General features: G+C 26.0%; 4 protein-coding genes across 4 annotated transcripts; 2 read left to right on the plus strand and 2 right to left on the minus strand.

The window, feature by feature from the left end:
* Window positions 1-4,525: 4,525 nt before the first annotated feature.
* On the minus strand, window positions 4,526-5,221 carry GO595_002281 (uncharacterized protein; the record flags this gene model as incomplete). The annotated part of the gene is made up of 1 exon (XM_067915173.1): window positions 4,526-5,221. The coding sequence occupies one exon, from the start codon at window positions 5,219-5,221 to the stop codon at window positions 4,526-4,528; it is 696 nt and encodes a 231-aa protein (XP_067777967.1).
* A 1,230-nt stretch (window positions 5,222-6,451) lies between these two features.
* On the plus strand, window positions 6,452-6,841 carry GO595_002282 (Prp19/Pso4-like-domain-containing protein; the record flags this gene model as incomplete). Its single annotated transcript, XM_067915174.1, has 1 exon — window positions 6,452-6,841. The coding sequence occupies one exon, from the start codon at window positions 6,452-6,454 to the stop codon at window positions 6,839-6,841; it is 390 nt and encodes a 129-aa protein (XP_067777968.1).
* A 7,762-nt stretch (window positions 6,842-14,603) lies between these two features.
* GO595_002283 (Clan SB, family S8, subtilisin-like serine peptidase) lies at window positions 14,604-16,976 on the plus strand (the record flags this gene model as incomplete). Its single annotated transcript, XM_067915175.1, has 1 exon — window positions 14,604-16,976. The coding sequence occupies one exon, from the start codon at window positions 14,604-14,606 to the stop codon at window positions 16,974-16,976; it is 2,373 nt and encodes a 790-aa protein (XP_067777969.1).
* A 1,355-nt stretch (window positions 16,977-18,331) lies between these two features.
* Window positions 18,332-19,438, minus strand: GO595_002284 (uncharacterized protein; the record flags this gene model as incomplete). Its single annotated transcript, XM_067915176.1, has 1 exon — window positions 18,332-19,438. One exon carries the CDS (start codon window positions 19,436-19,438, stop codon window positions 18,332-18,334), a length of 1,107 nt encoding a protein of 368 aa, XP_067777970.1.
* Window positions 19,439-21,592: the final 2,154 nt, after the last annotated feature.

A 21,592-nucleotide genomic window follows, 5' to 3' on the forward strand; every position in this document is an offset into this window, starting at 1 on the left:
CATATACAAAATTAAATACATTTACAATTAGTAATACATTTATCAAATCAAACACATTTACAAAATCAAAAAATAATTTTGATTCAAATACTTATGTTGATACATTTTCGATGAATTTTACTTTCGTTAACACTTATACTTTAACTTATTCTTTATCGTTTATAAAAACTTTATCAATTTATTATTATACGTTCATAAAATCTTATTCAGTTACTTTCATTGAATCCGAAACTAAATATATTTATAGCGATTTCATATATTATAATTATACAATTATATATTATCCAGAATATTTTACTTATTATTCTAATTTCTTTTATATTTCTTATATCGAAGATGTAATAATAAACACTAATGATAATAATACATTAATTATCATTATAATTGTTATTGTAATTGTAATAATTATTGTATTTATAATGATAATCATAATATTTATGATTAAATATCAAAATAAGAAGCGGAAACAAAATGAAGAAGAAATGAATATTTCAGATGAAAATAATAATAAAATTAATGAAATCGATAATACATTTTCAGTTGGTATTAATAATTCAAATATTGAAGAAGATCCATTTGCAGACGATTTCAAAGAAGAAAAATTTATCAGTCAGATATAAATAAACATATTTTAATAACAAAATATTTTAATTTGTTTATTAATTTAATAAATACGAACATTTTTGTTATTTGGCAAATTTTATGTTTCTTCTATTATATGACTGTTATAGTAAATCCAATTTATCCAAATCATAACCACTAAAAGTAAATGATAAATTATATGAAAGAAAAAATTGGAAATTTAGAGATATTATGGTAAAAGTGCATTTTTTTTTTTCAAAAATCAAAATAAAGATATTTCATTATCAAATAAGTGTTCGTCTTGAGTAGTTTTGCTTTTATCATTGATAACTTAAGTTTGAACAAAAAGTAAATTATTATGAAAATAACTAATATATCGTTAATTCTTTGCATATAATTAACGCATTTTTTAACAAAAAAGTGGCGTTTGCGAAGGTAAAACCTTTTATCAAAAATATCAAATCACTGATATATCAGTGCATGATACAAAGTACACAGTAGAACCAAACACGAGAGAACATGTTATTTAAATATGAAACAAAGTAATGTAATTCAATTGACTTCAATTTTTACTTAATTGTTTTTACATCAATGACATTTTTACGATAGAGATACAATGGTTTCACTGAATTTCCTTTGCTGTTCACAGATAAACTTCCAATCATGCCTGTCTTTTATTCAAGAAGTTGACAAAGTTTTCTCATGGGTTCGGTTACTCTCATTGAAATTTCATGGAGTTCTTTTTTCTTGAAACATTGGAATTACTTAACAACGCAACAATATCTCTATGATGGTTTTTGTGTGCTATCGTTTTTGCTGTTTCATATAATTTAAATAATTTCCAAATATTATTTTGAAATATCAAATTATTAAAATAAGTATTAAATAAAACAAATAAATATTTTTAGTTTTAACATGAATTCCTTCTTGTTCAAGAAGTACTTTAACGATTTCTGTATTACCTTTCTCTGATGCTAACATAAGTGCTGTCCATAATATTATAAATAATTTCCAAATATTATTTCGAAATATAAAATTATTAAAATAAATATTAAATAAAACAAATAAATACTTTTAGTATTAATGTCAATTCCTTCTTGTTCAAGAAGTAATTTAACGATTTCTGTATGTCCATTTGAAGATGCAATCATAAGTGCTGTTTCAAATAATTTAAATATTTCCCAAATATTATTTTGAAATAGAAAATTATTCAGATAAATATTAAATAAAACAAATAAATATTTTTAGCATTAATGTCAATTCCTTCTTGTTCAAGAAGTAATTTAACGATTTCTGTATGACCATTTGAAGATGCCAATATAAGTGCTGTCCAAAATAATTTAAATTATTTCCAAATATTATTTCTAAATATTAAATTATTTAAATAAATATTTTTAGTATTAATATTAATTCCTTTTTGTTCAAGAAGTAATTTAACTATTTCAATGTGACCTTTTTCAATTACCAGTATAAGTGCTGTTTCAAATAATTTAAATATTTCCCAAATATTATTTCGAAATACGTAATTATTCAAATAAATATTAAATTAAATAAATAAATATCTTTAGCATTAATGTCAATTCCTTCTTGTTCAAGAAGTAATTTAACGATTTCTGTATGTCCATTTGAAGATGCAATAATAAGTGCTGTTTCAAATAATTTAAATAATTTCCAAATATTATTTCGAAATATAAAATTATTAAAATAAATATTAAATAAAACAAATAAATATCCTTGGCATTAATATCAATTCCTTCTTGTTCAAGAAGTAATTTAACTATTTCTATGTGACCATTTTTAGATGCAAACATAAGTGCTGTTTTAAAACATGTAAATAATTTTCACATATCATTAATTAATTTTAAATGAATATTATAAATTTTGAAAGATAAAAAGTATTACTTTTAGTATTTATCTTTATAATTTTTTGCTGGAGGAGCAGTTTTATAGCTTCTATGTTTCCATTTATAGATGCATACATTAAAGGTGTTATAAATACTTTAAATTAATTCCATGTATTTATGTAATATTCTAAATTATTATCATAAACATCAAATAAAAAAAAAATTATATCACATGTGTTGATATTCAATCCTTTTTCGAAAAAATATTTAAAAATTTCAAAATTATTTCTTTTAACAACTGAAGTTTGCGAATAATTTAATATCTGAATTCCTTCAGTAAAATGTATGATTATATATAAGTTACTACTTTGAATTGATTCATCAATAAGTATTTTATCTATTTTCATCTTATTTTCTTCTAAAAATGATAAAATTTCAAAATTATGATATAAAATACATTTATTTCCTAATTCTTTTAACATTTCATAAGGATATTTGAAAGTATCGTAAATGTATTTAAAGATATCATTTCTATGATATTCGATTGCTGCTTCATATGCATCTTCAAATGATGAATGATTTTGTTCACATAAATGGATAATTTCAAGATTTCCACCTGCAACTGCATATTTACCTGTATTTTTTACATATGCTCCATTCATAAGTAAATATTTGAAACATTTAACTGATGAAAAAAATGCTGCATAATCAATTAATGTAACATTTTCTTTATTAACAAATGAACATCTTTCATAAAGTGATGGCTCAATTTTCTGGCTAAAATCAAAGTTTGTTTGTGATGATATTTCTTGAAGATTTTCTATTTCATCATTTCGAATTATCTTTGCAATACTATTTGGGTTAACTCCTTCTCTCACATATTTCCTATGAAGCTTCCAATTGTTTTTTGAAAGTTCTTCACGATTTTTATCAAACTGTTTCCAAAATGGTGCGTTTTGTTTTTTCAAAATTCTGTTAGTGGACATATTGTGTGCAAAATATAATGATCCAGAATTTTTTGTGACTTTCGGATCAATTAATTGTTGTTCAATCAATTTTTCCAAAAGAAAATTTGATTCTTGTCTATTTAATTTAATTAAAAGCTGTGAGAAATATTCAAAAATATTAATTTTCTTTGGATTTTTATTGCTTTCTTGAACTTTTACTTTAAATAATTTTAAAAAAATTATATACAAACTTGGATTTTTGGTGTGAATTTTATATGATGAATATAATAAACTACAAATAATATCAAAAAATGTTTCTGGGAAGCGATTATCATAATAATTTAATGAAGATACAACTGATTTTTCAACATTTTCAATCGATAGATTCATAAAAATTTGTTCAAATAATAAAGATTTTGCTAAGAATTCTTTTTCACTTGGTGTATGTAAAACATAATTAATTTTTTCTCTTTCCCATCTTTTTTTTGATCCAGAATTTTTTTTAACTTTCGGAACATTAATAACATTCCCATATCAAAAAGATATCTTTTAATTTTATTAAAAACCGTTAATAATAGAACGTTTATTTTGTATTAATAAAAAATGAAACCCACAAAAAAGACGCATGACTACAAGCAACGTTATGAAGCATTATCACAAAAATTTTGGGAATTACAACAAATACCTCAAACGAAAGAAGAAAAAGAATATGAAAATTTGATTAATGAATTAGAAGAAATGTTAAACAAATTTCAAAAAGAAATCGAAGAATTAGAATCTGAAAATAAAAAACTCCAAGCGAGCATTAATGGTATTGAATCAATTCAATTAAAATACAAAGAATTAAAAAAACAAGAAGCCAACCTTAATAGGCTTCATGATGAGTTCATTGATTTTGGTCAGCCTTTCTTTGGCTAAATTTCCTGGTGTTGAATGGTTTTTTTGTTTATAAATAAAATCATGATTTTCATTATATATATAAGCAAAAATTTAGTTCAGCTTCGAATAACCAGAAGTCTGAAAAACTTTTTGAGGTGAAAATGATCGGCACATATATTCAATTTAAAACCAAATAAAACGATTATTTTTCACAGAAAATAGGGAGTTTTGTGTAAGATTAATGAAAAATTCTTTTTACTTCACGTGAAAAATTCACTCTGTTGTCTCTTGTGGGGCTGGTGTTGGAGCAGGAGTTGGGGATGGTTCAGCTGGGGCTGCCTCTGGGGCAGGAGCTTGTGGTTGAGCTGGTTGAGCTGGCTGAGCAGGAATTTTCAAGATGAATGCATTAGTATAAATTGCGTTCAAAAGTTCTTTCATTTGTGTATTGTTTGCGCATTTGATTTCGGAGACTTCGTTTCCTCTTTGTAATTTGAATAGACCTGCTTTTGATTGATTCCATTGTGGAGTTATCTTGAAGCTTTCATTAAGCATAATTGTACTTTGTGTTACGTTGTTCTTTTGGACGCATATTCTGTCACTATTTACTTGCCATGTAACATTACCTGAGAAAAAGCCTGGTGGCTTGACATCCCATTGACTTTGAATTGGGGTTTTATTTGTCGTTACATTGTCACGCCATGATTTATATGCATTACAAACATTCTTGAAAAATTCAAGAATATCAAATGGATCGTAAGTAAAAACAAAGAATGATGTTGCTGTAAAGCCATCTCCATCATAGAGTTCAAGGACATCTGGTCTATCTGGATAGTCTTTTGATGGTCGTACTCTAAGAACACCAATATGAAATGATGTAAAAGCTTCTTTGCCGCACTCTGTCGAGATATTGAGGAAATTGTCTTTTACCTCAACCCAGAAGGGTTTCCATGTTTTGGCTCCTTGGAACATAATGTTCAGAAACATATTGAGAATGACAAATCTGATCTTAAACCGCTCCAGAAATCTTCTCAAATTTCAAATTTAAAAGATCACTATGAATTTTTTGAATGACAAAAAACTGAACAATTAGGATTTATAAATACTGTCATATTCTATTCACCAATTTATAATTTTTATTCAAATTTCTTTACATTAGCTAGTCCATTAAAAGAACAAAATAACGAAAATAAGAATACAAATACAATAATTGTTATCGTAGTTTGTGTTTTGAATAGTAATTATTACTATTATCATCATTATTTATTTAATTCGCCACAATAAAAATAATAAAATAATTAGTTCAGGAGATGAATGTGAATTTCAAAGTAAAGAGCCAAAAGAATATGAAGAAGGAAATTCAGTAAACAATTTTGAATCTGTATTTAGTACAAACTATGTCGAAGATGATCCATTTGCAAAGGATTTTAAAGAAGAAGCATTCTCAAAAGTATAAATTTCATTGTTAAATAAATTTTCATTGATGATTAATTATTTAAAACTTATAAAATTATAAATTTAAAATTTCAAAATATTTTTGTAAAAGTTTATCATAATTTTCTTGTTGTTTTCCTAAAATGATGAGCGTTCATCAGTCAAACAATGTATAAAATAAAAAGTTTTTAGTATAGACGGTCAGCTGGATGTATGAAAGCTTACAATTTTACTTCAGCGTATTATCAAAACATAATGAGCTATTGGATGTTGCTTTATAATTTTTTTGGTTTTTGATATATTTAAAATATTTTAACATATATGAAAGATTTGTATATACTTTGCGTCAAACAATCATAATAATTCTAAACTTTCAAATGATATAAATTTTAATTTATCGCTATTATAATGGATTTTTTCATTGATTCATTATTAAAAAACATGAAACCAATATTTTCAATGTTTTGTATGTTTTACGTTATAATTTTTATTAATTTATTACCAAGAAATAATGAAATAAATGCAATTATTTATAAATTTTAACCGTTCCATCGTTGTGGCAATGGCGCTTCTATTTTGTTCAACGAACAAGTTCAAAATTGTTTCTATCAACAATAATTAAAACTGATAAATTTATCACAAATTATTTAATTAACAAATAAAGTATTTCATGTATTACAAACTCGAAAGTTCTGAAAACGAGTCAAAAACATTTCGAAGATGTCAGTTTTTGTAAAAATAATCAAACAAAGATAGTCAATTTTATTAATGATTCGCTGCAGGCTGACCGGACAAATTGTTCAACACCCCGTAATAACTCCATGCAGACACATTTTTGAAAGATCTGCTATTGAGTCTCATCTTAATAGCTCATCATTCTGTCCGGTGTGTAATCAAAATCTTTCTTTGGAATCTCTAGAAGATCTTGAATATATTCCTATTGAAGCAACTCCAGCAACACTTCGTGAAGCATCATTTCCCTCTATAATGTCCTCTGTTCAAAATGAATGGAATGCAATCCAAGAAGAATTACACGATCTTCGCGAAAAATTGGCAACAACGCAAAAAGAACTAGCACTTACTCTTTATGAAAATGATGCTGCTAAAAGAGTTATTGCCCGTCTTCTTGCAGAAAGAGGAGAAATTCCTGATCAATAAATTGTTTATTTTCCACAATGTTTACTTGCTACTGTTTTTTATTTATTATAAAAGTAAAGAAGTTAATAGAAAAGGGTATTTGTGATAGAAAACAAATAATAGCAACTTCAAGCTCATAAAAATATTTCTTTACAGAAATATATTAATTCATTTTACTTTAACATTATTTTTAAAAACAGTGTATGTAATTTGTTTGTTTGCGAAGAGTAGAGTAGCAAACCACACAAAACTAATCTTGTAGAAAAAAATCAAATATTTGATAGAGAAATACATTTGTGTTATTATTATTTACCAAAATAAATAAAAAGGCAAAAATTTACATTGAGTGATATTTGCCAATCATTGTTATGCGACATTTGAAAGATCTTTTCTTTATGTTGATACAAGTATATAAAAATAAAAAATTTTGTGATATTTTTGTACGTTAAACCACTTCACATCAGCATTTTTTCAAACGAAATTACAGACAACCGTTTTAAGGATACCCCAAATAATTCCCGCAAAACACCATGTTTGCCAATGAAAATATCTTAATTCCAATAATTAAAACATTTGCAAACAAGGCAGAGCCAAATCCCAAGCCAACTGAGTTTAGTAAAATTATTGATTCATCACCAATTCCAATTCTTAATAGTCAGGTTATTGAAACATTTCAAAAAAATTTTGCTGAATCAGGAAATTACATTGAATCTCTACAGTTTTTAAATGGCGTTTTCCATTATGATCTAAAAGAGGTTGAATCAATTCTTAATCTCAAAGTCCCAAGTGAAGAACTTATTAAATATGGAAAACCGATTATTTATTCAAATGCGCTTGGATTTATTTTTTGTAATCCATCTGAAACCGATGATTATCAAACAGAATTATTAAATGTATTACGTCTTATATTTCTTTTAACATTTGATGATTACAATGTTTCATACCCATTATACTTACTTATTTTAGAACATGGAATTAACGTAGCAGCTGAAACATTTACTATTGATACGATCCTAATCATCTGTCAAAATCTTTTAATGCATATTCAACCAAGTCTTAAATCACTTTATATCACATTTAGTCTTCTAAAAAATGCACCTGCATGCGAAATTAAAAAAACGCAACTCATATCAACAATCTCCAAACTTAAAAACGCATTAATTGAAGCTAACATTGATTTTGATGACCTGGAGATATGCGAATTTTTTGAGTCCAAATTAAATTCTTTAGATAATAATGATTTCATATTAATCTCATTACTTTCGAAATCACGGAATAGTAAAAATCTCCAAAAATTATATTCAAAAATACCGTCTTTAATATATAACTTATCAAATTCGATACAAATCAAAGTCGATTCTTCATTAACAGCACATTTTCAATATTCCAAATTTACATCACGAAACAAAGAAATTGATTGTGAATTTGAAATCAATGATTCGATAGAAAATATTTCGATTGATTCGAATTGGTACAAAGATTTGTTTCCTAATGATTACTTAGAAAAACTTGATTCGATATTAAATATTTTTAAAGATTCTTTAAATAGTGAATATTATGAATCATTTGTTAATTCGTTTGATGAATATTTAAAGCGTAGTAACACACAAATATTTTTATCTTTTTTATATATTTTATCGAAAATCGAATCCGAATTTAACTTAACTGATAATTCATGTTCATTATTATTTCATAAAGAATTATTTAATCCAAATATTACTATTTATTTCCCGAATAATAAAAATTTCAAATTAATTTCATCATTACGAAATTGTATTATAATGAACGTGTTTAAACATAACCCGAATTATATGAATGTTTTTTTTCAGAATTGTAAAGAATTTCCTTTTTTATTTAGTGAATTACTTATTAGAAGTTTACCATATGAAATAACACATTTATTTACAAATAATTTTTTCAGTTGTTTTTGGAATATTGATATTTCATTAAGACAAATATATAATGAAATGAAAAACGATGATAAAGAAATTTGTGTTTCTGCTCGTTCTTCACTTTATTATTTCTTAATTGCTCTTTTAAAAATCCCTTCGTTACCATTTAAATCTACAAATACAAATAAAATTGCGGATGAAATTGTTTCTATTATATCAGAGAAAGCATTTCAAAACAAATTTTTTCATGATGTTGAATTAATTTTATTGAAACCTCAAAACAAAGAAAATGTTGTAAATAAAGGATTACAACAAATAGGAAATTTATTAGTTATTTTAGATCATTCTAATTATATAACACCATTAAAAAATATAATTTCATCTCTTTTAGATTTAGTAATTCGATCGATAATAAAAAATAATACAATTTCTTTCTCAGCAACACGATTAATAAATCCTTTTTTATCTTTATTAAAACATTTTCATTCACAAGAATTATTATCGAAAGTTATTGAGTTAATGTCATTAACACCATTTGAAAATGCACATCAATTATCTAAATATATAATTACAATTGAAAAGAAATTATCGCAATTAATTATACGTAAATTATTTTCTTTAGCTTCTTGTTCATTATTAGAAATCGATTTAACTAAGTTTTATATAAAGAAACCAACAATTTTTCAATTAATATTATCAATTTATTCATATTTCGAACGTACTGAAGAATTATTAAATATTATAAATAGTTTATGTGATTTTTCAAATTATAATAAAATTCAATTACATGAAGGAGAATTTGATTTATTAATTCTTGATATATTATTAAATTATCCAAAAGATTTCCATTTTCGTGGATTTAAAATTTATAAAGTTGATAAAATTAATTTGAATTTACTTTATCTTATTTTTGCAAAAATTTCAACTTCTATTTCAAGTATTGTAGTAGCTCAACGTTTAATGAAAGTTTTATTCCATTCGAAAATATCGGATAATTTTATGAAGTTTTTAATGCCAATACCAGAAACATTTGATAAATATCAAACTGTTTGTTATCCATTAGCAATTCAACAAATATTCTTCGAAGCTGATAATTTTAATATACTTGACTTATTACATGGTTCTACAATTGGATTTTGGTGTTATCCAGAAGAAGATTTATTTAATTTATTAAATATTAAATCAACAATTTTAAGGATTTCGTCATTACTTGAAATATTTATCCAAGGAAACCAATTATCTTTAATAGAAAACAAAAATAAACATAACTTAATAACAATAAAATTTAATCAATGGAATCCAATAATATTAAATTTTAAAGCTTTAAGTGAGTCGATACTTCGATTTGAGATTTTTTCTGATCCTGAAAATTCGATAAAAATTGATATTAATGTTAAAAACATTCAAGAAGATGTAGCATTAATTTTTGGTAATTTCGAATTACATAAAACAGATGATGTTAAATTATTATTATCAATTTATCAATTATCTTATTTTGTGATATTTTCTGATATGTTAACACCTAAAGAAATTGAACAATTTATTAATGATGGACATATAACAACAACTATTAATAAAAAACCTTTGTATATGTATCCCGAAAAACAATTTAATCAACCTATAAATAAAACAACTGTATTTATAGAGCCTTCAGGTTATTTCCAACATTTACCAAATTTATTACATATTTTTAGAAGTGAATATCCTTTGGATTGTATTGGGCCATTATTTATAAATTTTAAGAGTTATAAAAATTATTTATTATTATTAGAAATTATTGAACAATTATTTATAACTAAAATCGATTTAATATTTGAAATTATTTCTTTATTATTGCCAAATAATGATCCAAAAGTTTTAACTTATGATCTTTATCTTAATTTCTTTAATTCTTCGAAATATGTTGTAAATAAAAATTATTTATTTGATCATATTTTAATGAATTTCGATATATGGATTCAATCATCTAATGATGAATTATTAAAAATATTAAATCATTGGTCAACAGAACTTTTTGATGCATTTACAAACTTATTTTTAACTGATAATTTTGTTCAAACATATTTATGTAATATTCGGATTTATTTTTATATTGATCCAATTGAAAATAATTTCATTACTAAATATAAACGAGATCCTAATTTAAATATTAATCAATCATTTGCTTATTTAATGAAGATTTTACTTAAAAGAGCTTCATTACAATTTAATCATTCTGATTCATTAATATATTTAACAAATTTGATTAAAAGTAAAGATTCTAAAGTTGCTTTTCGATTCCTTGAAGTAATTCCTTCTTTGTTTCCTTATTCTAGTTCGAAAAATTTATGTAATTTATTACATTTAATTGATATAAAAAAGAATCCGACGTTTTTAACACCTTTAATTCATGCTTTTTATATATTAAGTGGTGATTCATTTTATAAAAACACAATTTTATTAAGTAATCAATTAAACGAAGATTTTAATTATGATATGTTTCGAGAAAACTTCGAACAATTCATTGAATTGTTTTCGATTTCAATGATGTCTGCTTTAAATTCGACTCAAAAATTACAAGATGAATTAGCAAAAACATTTTTCGAATATTCGAAAATTAAATTTAAAGTTCAACAAATTAAAAAATGTCAATTTTGGTATATTTGGCCAATATTATTTTCGGTACAAATTAATGAAATTTCATTAGTTTTAATGTGTCAAGCTTTATCTAATATAATGTCAAAAGATTTTGATATATATTTATTAAAATCGATAATAAGTTTTTTAGATTTAATTCAAATTAGTACTGATTTAGATGTACATAATTTTGGAATTTTATTTTTAAAGTTTTTATTCCAACAATTAAAATATTCTGATTCAGATAAACTATCTGAAGGCTTAAATGAAATTTGTTTTTCTTCTTTATTTATAAAATGTGTATCTGAAACACATTCATTTGAGTTATTAAATGAATATTCGAAATCCGAATATAATAATGATAATTTCCAAATCCATCAAAAACTTAAAACTATAAAGAATTTAAATGATTTAAAGAATTGTTATGCATTTCATTCAACAAAATTCACGCATTATTTACAACTTAAGAAAATTCAACAATTCTCTGAAGTTGAACGTGAATTTTATCGACTTTGTTTAAATGTATTACCTAAAGAAACGAAAATTTTATTTTCACATCGAATATTTCAAAGTTGTTGGAGTTATCCAAATGCTAATCAACAAAAACGAATTGAAATCATCGAATCATTATATAAAGAAGATGAATCATTTAATGAGTTTATGAATTTATTAAGTGAAAACACATTACAAACAGCAAATGAATTAAATAATTTCTTTAAATCACTTGAAGAACCAATTAAAAGTATAAATGAATTACAATTATCAGATCCGATATTAATTGTAATGAAGAATCATAATCATCAAAAACAAATATCAAAATTAAAATGGCAAAAAATAGTTCAACAATATGTACATCCACGTGCTTTATTTGATTTAGATTGTTTTGTATATAAACGCGATTTTTATTTCTCAAATTCATTTGTATCAAATCGATTAAAACGTTCTTTAACAATACCGAAAACTCGAATTAAATGTTATCCTAATCCACCAACAAATATCATCATCACAAAGAAATGTCAACAAATAAAAATTTCCGAAATTATTTCATGTGAATTTACAATGACTACTAAATCGATTATCATTAAATATGAATATAAAGTTAAAACAATATTAAATGAATCAGTTAAATATATGTTATGTAGAAATAGATATCAAAAACCTACAGCACTAGAATTCTTTTTAACAAATAATCGATCGATTTTATTAGATTTTGCACCAATAACTTCAAATGAAATATTACGATATGTTATAAAAGATCATTTCCCTAATTTATTAATTCTTGGGACAAATAATTTTACAAATTTAATCGAAGAATCAAATATAATAAAAGAATGGCGTAAAATGGATATTTCTAATTTTGATTTTTTATTAAAATTAAATATATTTTCAGGTCGTTCATTTCATGATCCAGAGAATTATATAATATTTCCTTGGATAATTATAGGTCCTAATAAAGAATTTCGAGATTTGAATTTACCAATGGCAGCACAAACACAAACAAAAATCGATTATTATCGACAAATGTTAATCATTAATAAAAATAATCCGGATGGTGCATATGTATTTGGTTCTGCTCCTTCAAGCGCTATGTTATTAGCTTATTATTTAGTTCGCCAAAATCCTTTTACTAATTTACATTTACAAATTCATGATGGACATTTCGATAGTTTAGAACGATTATTTCGTTCAATTGATAATTATTTTGTCGGATTAAATCAAAGTGATGAATCACGTGAATCTATACCTGAGTTTTATTCTATGCCTGAAGCGTTTTATCAATTTAATAAAGAAAACGAATTAAATTCATTAGAAATCCCAAATTGGGCTAATAATAATATTTATGATTATATATACTTAAGTAAAAAAGCTCTCGAATCTAATGAAGTTTCTTCACATTTAAATCAATGGATTGACTTATTGTTTGGTAGATGTCAATCTGGAGAAGAAGCTATCAAAAGATGTAATTTGTTTTTACCTTATTTATATAATAATGTATGGGAAAAACAATCGTTAGATAAAAAAGAATTAATTTTAACAATGTTAAAAAATTTGGGTTCGTTACCACCACAAATATTTAAGAATGAATTTCCTCAAAGATATCCTTTTAGATTTTTCTCTTCTTTTTATACAAATTTCACGCAATTTGATAAACAAATTGGTTTAGTTTCAGAAGGTTATATATATGCACAATCGAAATGTTTAATACATATAATATTACGAAACTTCGAAAATTATTTCTATCAATATAAAATTAATATTGAAACTAAAGACATAATTTTAGTTAATAAACGAAATTTGAATTTTGAACCTTCGGCTAAATCAATATTATATAATAATTCATTGTTTATCTTCGATAGTGATTCAAGTATAATATATGTTATACAACCTAATTCTGTTCGAACAATACATCAAAAGTTTTCGAATATTGATTTTATTAATGCTGGAGTCGATAATAATATTTATACAGCTTCGAAAATGGGAATCTTTAAGATTTGGAATATTAATCATTTCGGTAAAACTGATACATTACATAGAGTTATGAGCGATTCTTTAAAGTCTGCATTCATATCTCAAGAATTCGGTATAATTGTTTGTACTACTTTCGATGGCTTTGTCGAACTTTATTCAATTACTAATAATAGATATATAAATTCTTGTTTTTTGGATAACGCAATTGGTGAAAAAGTCATTGTAACTTATGGACTTGGTTTCATTGTGGTGAAAACTATTAATGAAATTTGGCTGTTCACTGTAAATGGTTTCTTGATTAAAAGAGAAAAAGTAGAAATCGAAATTAATGATTGGATTACTTGGGAAAATTTGGATGGTTTCGATATGATAGCGTTCTCTGATTATGATGGAAGATTATACGTGTTCGAGGCTTATTACCCTGAAAATATTAAACTGTTAACTTCTTTCCAACAAAGCATAGTCGGACTGAAATATTTACCAACAATTGATAAAATTGTGGCAATAACAGCAGAGCCGTCGATGTGCATATTGTCGTATAATTAACCAAATGAATAATATATTTGTATATTATTTTTAATAAAACGAAGGATTATGTATTATTTTATTTTTTTGCAACAAAGCTATTACTGTTATTCCCAAAAATCGTTCGAACAGGAATTGGTTCCACATAAAAAAACTATCGTAATTCTGAAATTTCTATCGTTTGTTCACCTGTTTTTGGTATAGTTATCGTATGTGGGAAACAACGATCGTTTTGCATAGAAATTTTTTGTCGAACGATAATTTTTTTGGAGCCTATTTGGATGAATGTTTTAATCACATTAATCATAATAACAAATGGTGTATTTTCTTATTCAGATCCAACTCAAGAGCCTGATTTTAATAAGTCATTTAACTTTCTTAATGAAGGAATTTATGGTGGAATTAAAGGAGAAGATTTAAATATTGTTCCAGCTTGGAAAAACAATTTTACAGGGAAAGGAGTTCATATTTCACTTTTCGACGCTGGATGCCAATTCAATCATGTTGATTTAAAAGATAAATTTAGATTTGAAGATAGTTGGAATGCATTAACTAATGAAAAAGATCCATTTAATCAATCAAAAGATCCATATCATGGTACATGTACAGCTGGCCTAGCAGTTGGGGCATCTAATGGCATTGCTACAGTAGGTGCAGCACCAGGTGCTAATTTCTCATCAATAACAGTTGATGCAGCCTGGGAATCAACAGGAAATATTGATCTCCCAACACTTATTGATGTTTATTCTCGTACACAATTTGATGTTCGTAGTTGTTCACTTGGCCTTGGTGGCCTCCTTCGTAACGGCACTATATATATGCATCAATATCGTGATGTTCCAGAGATTGAAAATATGCTCAATAAAATCATGACATTTCGAAATGGTAAAGGCGCAATTATGTTACATGCCGATGGTAACTCAGGTAATGAAGTTCTTGATACACATGTAGATCTCTTAACCAAATATAGAAACGTTTTAGCAATTGGAGGATCGACGAATCGGGGTGCCCCACTTTCCTATTCACAAACTGGAGCTAATGTAATGGTAAATGCACCATCCGGTGGTACTTCATATATGAGTTTATATGAACCTTATATTTATTGTTCTTCTAATGAAGATCTTGAAGGCATTCATACATTTACAGGAACTTCTGCCTCATCACCACAAATTGCAGGTGTTGTTGCATTAATTCTTGAAGCTAATCCTGAACTAACATGGAGAGATGTTATTTATATATTAGCGTTAACAGCACAAATCAATGATCCGACTAATGAACTATGGCAAGAAAATGCAGCAGGTTATTTGTATCACCCTGTTTTAGGCTTTGGCCGAGCAGATGCAGCACTTGCGACCACAACAGCACAAACATGGAAAAATGTAGCTGAAGAAAAATCATATACAATTTCCTCTGATGTTAAAACAAGAGTTCATCATGCACGCGAAGAATGGACTGAAATTGAATTTGAAGGAAATGAAACGATTTCATTTATCGAATATATTTATATTGTTTTTGATTTGAATACTTCAACAGCTGCTTTTTTGCATATTCAGTTAATTTCACCTGAAGGAACAGAACGAACTATTCTTGAAGCATCACCAACTTATGGTGAACATTTTCCAAATGATTTATCATTTAAATTTGGCGTTCGTAGTTTCTTTGGCGAATCTACAAAAGGAAAATGGGTTTTACGTATTCGTTATGAATCATATATCACAAACGTTGAAATTTCCAATTTGAAATTAATATTTTATGGCACAAAAGATAAACCAAATTTACCCATAATAACTCGAAGAGAAACAGCGAAAAATGTTGTGTTAATTGATAATGGAAAACCAACTAATCCAAATGAATCAATTAATGTAACAAATGCAATATGTGGGGAAAAGATGCGCATTGAGTTACAAACAAATAATATGAACGATATTCCTGTTTTAATAGTTAATCCATCGAATAGTTTAACACTTGATTTAGGTACTATGCATAATAAAGTACTTGAACTAGATGCACCTTGTGTATTTAAAGATGGATTAGAATTATATGTCTCTGCACGTATAACAGGTGAAGAAACTATCATTTCGACGCCTGTAATATTTCATAATCCTATTCAAACACTTGGAATTAATTCGCCTAAAGAAAATGAAATTATTAAATATAATATAAATGGAAATAACCCAATTCTAAATTTAATGTGGGTCAGAAATGATGTAAAGCCTAAAAATAATGGCTGTAAACAAATGGCAGTAATTTCTGTTGTAGATTTTGATACAAATGAAATTATCGCATATAAAACATCAGTGGACATTGGAAGAGCGATGATCGAGTTACCTAAAAAGACTCATAAAAGATGCGTTGTAACTATAACACCGGTAAATGAATCAAACTTTGACCCGTGCTCTGTGTTGGTACAGAAATTTAGTTTGATTGGCGAAAACGAAGAAATTGGAGATGATAAATTTGAGTTATCTTTTCCTGAATCAAAATGTTTTGAGAGTGAAGGAGAGAAAAACAACAAGAAGAAATTGATTATAATATGTGTGACATGTGGAATTATCGTAATTATAATTGTCGTTGGATTAATTATCGGATGTAGAAAATGTAAGGAAGAAAATCAAAATAAAACAATTACACAATCACTTAATACATATACATGAATGAATAAAAGAAAAAATTATTGAATACTGAAACAGGTTGGAATGTGAACGTGAACGAAAACGACAAACAATAATAAACTCTATCGAATATGATAGTTGTTTTGGAAATGTTTGCTTAATGAAAATGAATTTAAGTTTGATGAAGGATTTGTAGTAAAGGAAGACCGGATAAGTTTTTGGAAGAGAAGTTATATTAGCTGGGACTTAGGGGTAAAAAAAATGATAATTTTCATACAGCTTTGACCACAAGTACAAAGAAGCAAATATACCACAATGGTTAAGTCCCCAAGTGAAGAATATGAAAATGTTGCACAGCTTGAAGTTACACAGCAGCCTGCGTTATTAGGGTGTTTATGATAAAGAAGAATTCACGGAATAATAATAAAGAGTTAACACTTCAGAACTTGGAAAATCACATAAGGAACATAATGGTTATACAGTGGTGGAACTGGGCTCAATACTGTACGATATAAAGTAAAATGCTTTTCTTTTTATTTAAATACTCAGATGTAATTAAGAGAGTCAGAATTATCAATCCAATTAAAATGGAATTTCTTATTTATTATTATTATTATTATTATTATAATATTGAATTATTATGAATTTTTGTGGAAAATCAGATCAAAAGGGCATTTTTTCATGAAAAATCGAAATCACCGTGGAACAATGGGTTAAGTTCGTAAGGCATCTTAATCCAATTGAAAGATGTTTTAGTCAAATTAAAGCATATGTAAAAAGATATTTACAATAAAAAAAATCATCCTTCTAGGTACAATTAATCTTCCTTTTGGGAATGAGGAGTTGTTCGGTTTCAGGTTCTTGAAGAAGCAATAAATGATGCAATTCAAAAGGTTGCAAGGGAAAATGTACAAAATTAATTGAATTATTCATACAAACTATAACTATTGATATTTCAAATGATACCAATCATAATTGAATAAAAACTCTTCTTAATTATTTATATTATTTTATATCAAAAAAATTAGAATTCACATATAAAAAATATCGATATTTTTTGAAATACAACATTTTACAACATAAAATTTAAAAGATGCTTCACTCAAAAAAAAATCGGTTTTTTGAATCTTGAATTATAGGATTTACGATAGAAAACGGTTGGCCATATTGAAACGGAAAATGGCCAACATGATGAGAAAATGGTATAGATATCAATTAAAAAACAAAATTCGTAAATTATAAATCTTGATGCAAAAAAAAAAATATTTGTAGATTTTTCTCAAGACCTAATACAAAATAGACTTATTACACATAATTTCAAAAAATATTTTTTTGCACTTTTGGAAACAAGTTTAGGAAACCGTTTATTTATAGTTTGTCATAAAGAAAAGAATTCATCAAACAAATGAATTCATATCAGCTAAGAACACATCAGTTCTCATTTTCTTCTGTACCATGTAAAGGTGTAGCTTTGCTCTATTTAGTCTCATTGTGTTTGAAGCTAACATTTGATTTAAGAATTGTTTCCTCTGCTCAAGTACAACTATTCTTTGTTTTTCATCTATCATTGTTTGCAGCAAATCATTTTGTCTATGCAACTTCCGTATGTTTCTTTTCAGATCTTTCATACTTTCGTTGATTTCATTTCCAATTTTGTAATTCGGATTTGTTTTAAGTGTATTTAATTTTGCCATCAAAAGGGACTCATTACTATGTGTCTTTAACTCTTTTCCTAGTGATTCTACTTCGTTTTGAATAGTATTCAATTCAATTTGCAATTGATTGATTTGTGATTCAGTATTGTTAGATTGCAGCATTTGGGTTTTTGTCTTGTTTTTTACTTCGAGAGCAAAGATTTCTGCCTTTAATTCCGCAATTTTTGAAATCATGGATTCATCAGTTTCTTCATTTTGATTTTTATAAAGTTCTGATTGCTCTTCTTTGAGAAGCTTGTTCTTGGCTTTAAGTGTTTCAAGTTCTTTTTTCTTCTTTTGGATTTGGTCTTTTAGATTATTTGTATTACTTTGATTCTGTGAAGTTTTGACTGGAGATAAATTTGGTACTTCTTGTCGAGTTGTTTCAGACTTTGATGGTTCAATAATTTCCTTTAATATTGCTTGATCTTCAGGTGAAAGTTTTTGGAAAATTTGTTGAACTTCTTCTTTTTTGGGTGAAATCACAGAGTAATTAATGAGCATAGATAAGAGAGATTCGAGTTGAGATATATCTCCTCTCCGTACTATTGCAGTTGTATCAATCGTTTTTGAATCACCTAGGATTTTTGTTAAATTAGTTGAAACTGCACGTATCTGTTTGAGACGTGAAAACCAGTCATTTTTTTTTACAGCTTCTTGAATAACTGAAATGTCAATATGATCATCATGAAGATATTGAAACAATGCAACAATTCCAATTCCATTTAAAAGTGATTCGAAGTTAGGAACTTCAATATTTAATTTATCAAATGCTTGAAAAAATCTGAGTATTGCACCTTGTTTGTTCATTTTTGCTTCAGGACATGTCAAGTGAAAATAAGTAAATCAATCAAAAAGTCATGGTTACAATTCATAACAACCGTCCTGATAGACCGGTTAAAAAGAGCTTCAAAATGTCTTCAAAGAATGGATGGAGATATCAAACTGGGTCATTGAGCACAATGGGAATACTTCATCATAAATTAAAATAAAAAAAAATTCCTTTTATTGAATGAAATCGGAGAGAGGTTCATTATTTATTCAATTCCATATATTATACAAAAATATATGGTACAAGATTATGTTGGTAGTGAGACAATTAATGTCAATTCTAAAGAAACGCATGATCATATGTAGTATAAAATACTTTGGTCAACATATAGATGATATTTTAATAGAAAGAGAAATAAATTCTAGAGTAACAGGATAAGCCCTGTAATAATGCAAAAAATTAAACTTTATGTTTTCTAGAGTCTCTGGTTCAATTGAAATTATGAAGAGGTAATATATTTGATAAAAGGGTGTCGAAATGGTGTTAATGCACAGGAGCTATATAAATACTGATCCCACGTGTGAACCAGTAGCATTAAAAAATCGAATAAGATACAACACCATTTTTTAATATATGTTGTAAAATGAATCAAAGAATTTTCAACCATATGATTTTAATTAATTCAAGCATCCCTCTGAGTTATGATTAAATCACACCTGCAGATTGGGACGAATGTTTCATAAATAAAACAACTAGGGCAAGATATCCAGCTTTCGTTAGATTTTCAAATGGTGAAGTTCGTCGATGCAGTGTATGTAAGCGAGAAACAAATGGAAAGATCACCTTAAGGGATCACATAAATATGATATTCCCGAGGATAAAGATGATTAAAGAATAATTACTATAACAAAAAATAGAATCGCAATGAGTTTGACACGCCTGCAAAATAATCAAATGAAAAAAATAAATAAAGTCATCAGCATTACTGGCATATCGCTTAAATATTACAGCAAATCATTTAAATTCTTCATTCAAAATATTATAAAATGTGGGATTATATTGAAAAAACAATAACAAAAGCACTTATAATTTGAACAATTTTACATATCATTTATCAGATAAAGTCATTACAAATTCGAAGAATTTAATTGCAAATATTGAAAAAAATAAACAGATAAAAAAATTCAAAGAAAAAATCAATTGCAATGTTGCAGCATGAATAATATGTATATTACATTCGGAAAAGAATTTCTAAATAATATAAATAAATAGAGGAAATTGGTTGCCATTAGATACTTCAAAAGGAATTCCAATGACTTATTTAAATACAGGAAGAGTTGAATGTATTTTTTCAAAATGTAAATCGAATCATTTGTTAAATTACATCATAAATTCAACTAAATTAATTAAGAAATCAAATAATCTTTCCAACTCATTATTAATTTCATCAGTTTGCATTTCACGAAATCAGGGTGCTGACAATGCATTTAAAATTATAATTGATGATTAAAATATGAAGTTAGATTTTTATTCAAAAAAGTCATATTAGATGAGAAAATAAGAAAAAAATATAAATGCAGTAATCGTGGAAATTATGTAAAAAATATCAAAAATGTACACTGCTAAAAAAAAAATAATGGTACTGAATTTTTTCTATAATAATTAATTCTCGATTCATTAAGTGCGATGTGTGTAAATTATTAACTCCGAATTAATTACAATATATCAAAAGAAAATGCCAAATTATCTTTGTTTGTTTTTGAATAAATTTGAATTTAAAATGGCAAAAACGATTTGCTGTTATTTAGAATAGACTATTCACCCATTGCAATTATGAAATAATGAATAATTTACTAATATAATAGTATTCAAAAACTCCGCATATATTTAAAAAGTAATAGAAAGTTTTTTTAATAATCGAATACTTGTGGTGGTCATCATGCCCTATCTACTGATGATTGAAAAGTCACATTACTCACACAACAGCAATCGATCCTATTTTATATAGAAAACATTAATTTTGGAGTTGCAGCTCCAAGTACGTTATATGTTCCTAGAGTGGCAGCAATAAGGGGGTTGACTTGGTAAAAACCATCTTCACTTATGTTATCTTTTAAAGATTAAGAAATTTTAAACAATTTTTTGTCAAGATTTCATAAAAAAATTATCTTTTATTCATAACTTTGTTCTCT

The sequence above is a fragment of the Histomonas meleagridis genome, assembly GCF_020186115.1.
Source record: "Histomonas meleagridis strain 2922-C6/04-10x chromosome Unknown contig_16, whole genome shotgun sequence".
NCBI classification, from domain to species: domain Eukaryota; phylum Parabasalia; order Tritrichomonadida; family Dientamoebidae; genus Histomonas; species Histomonas meleagridis.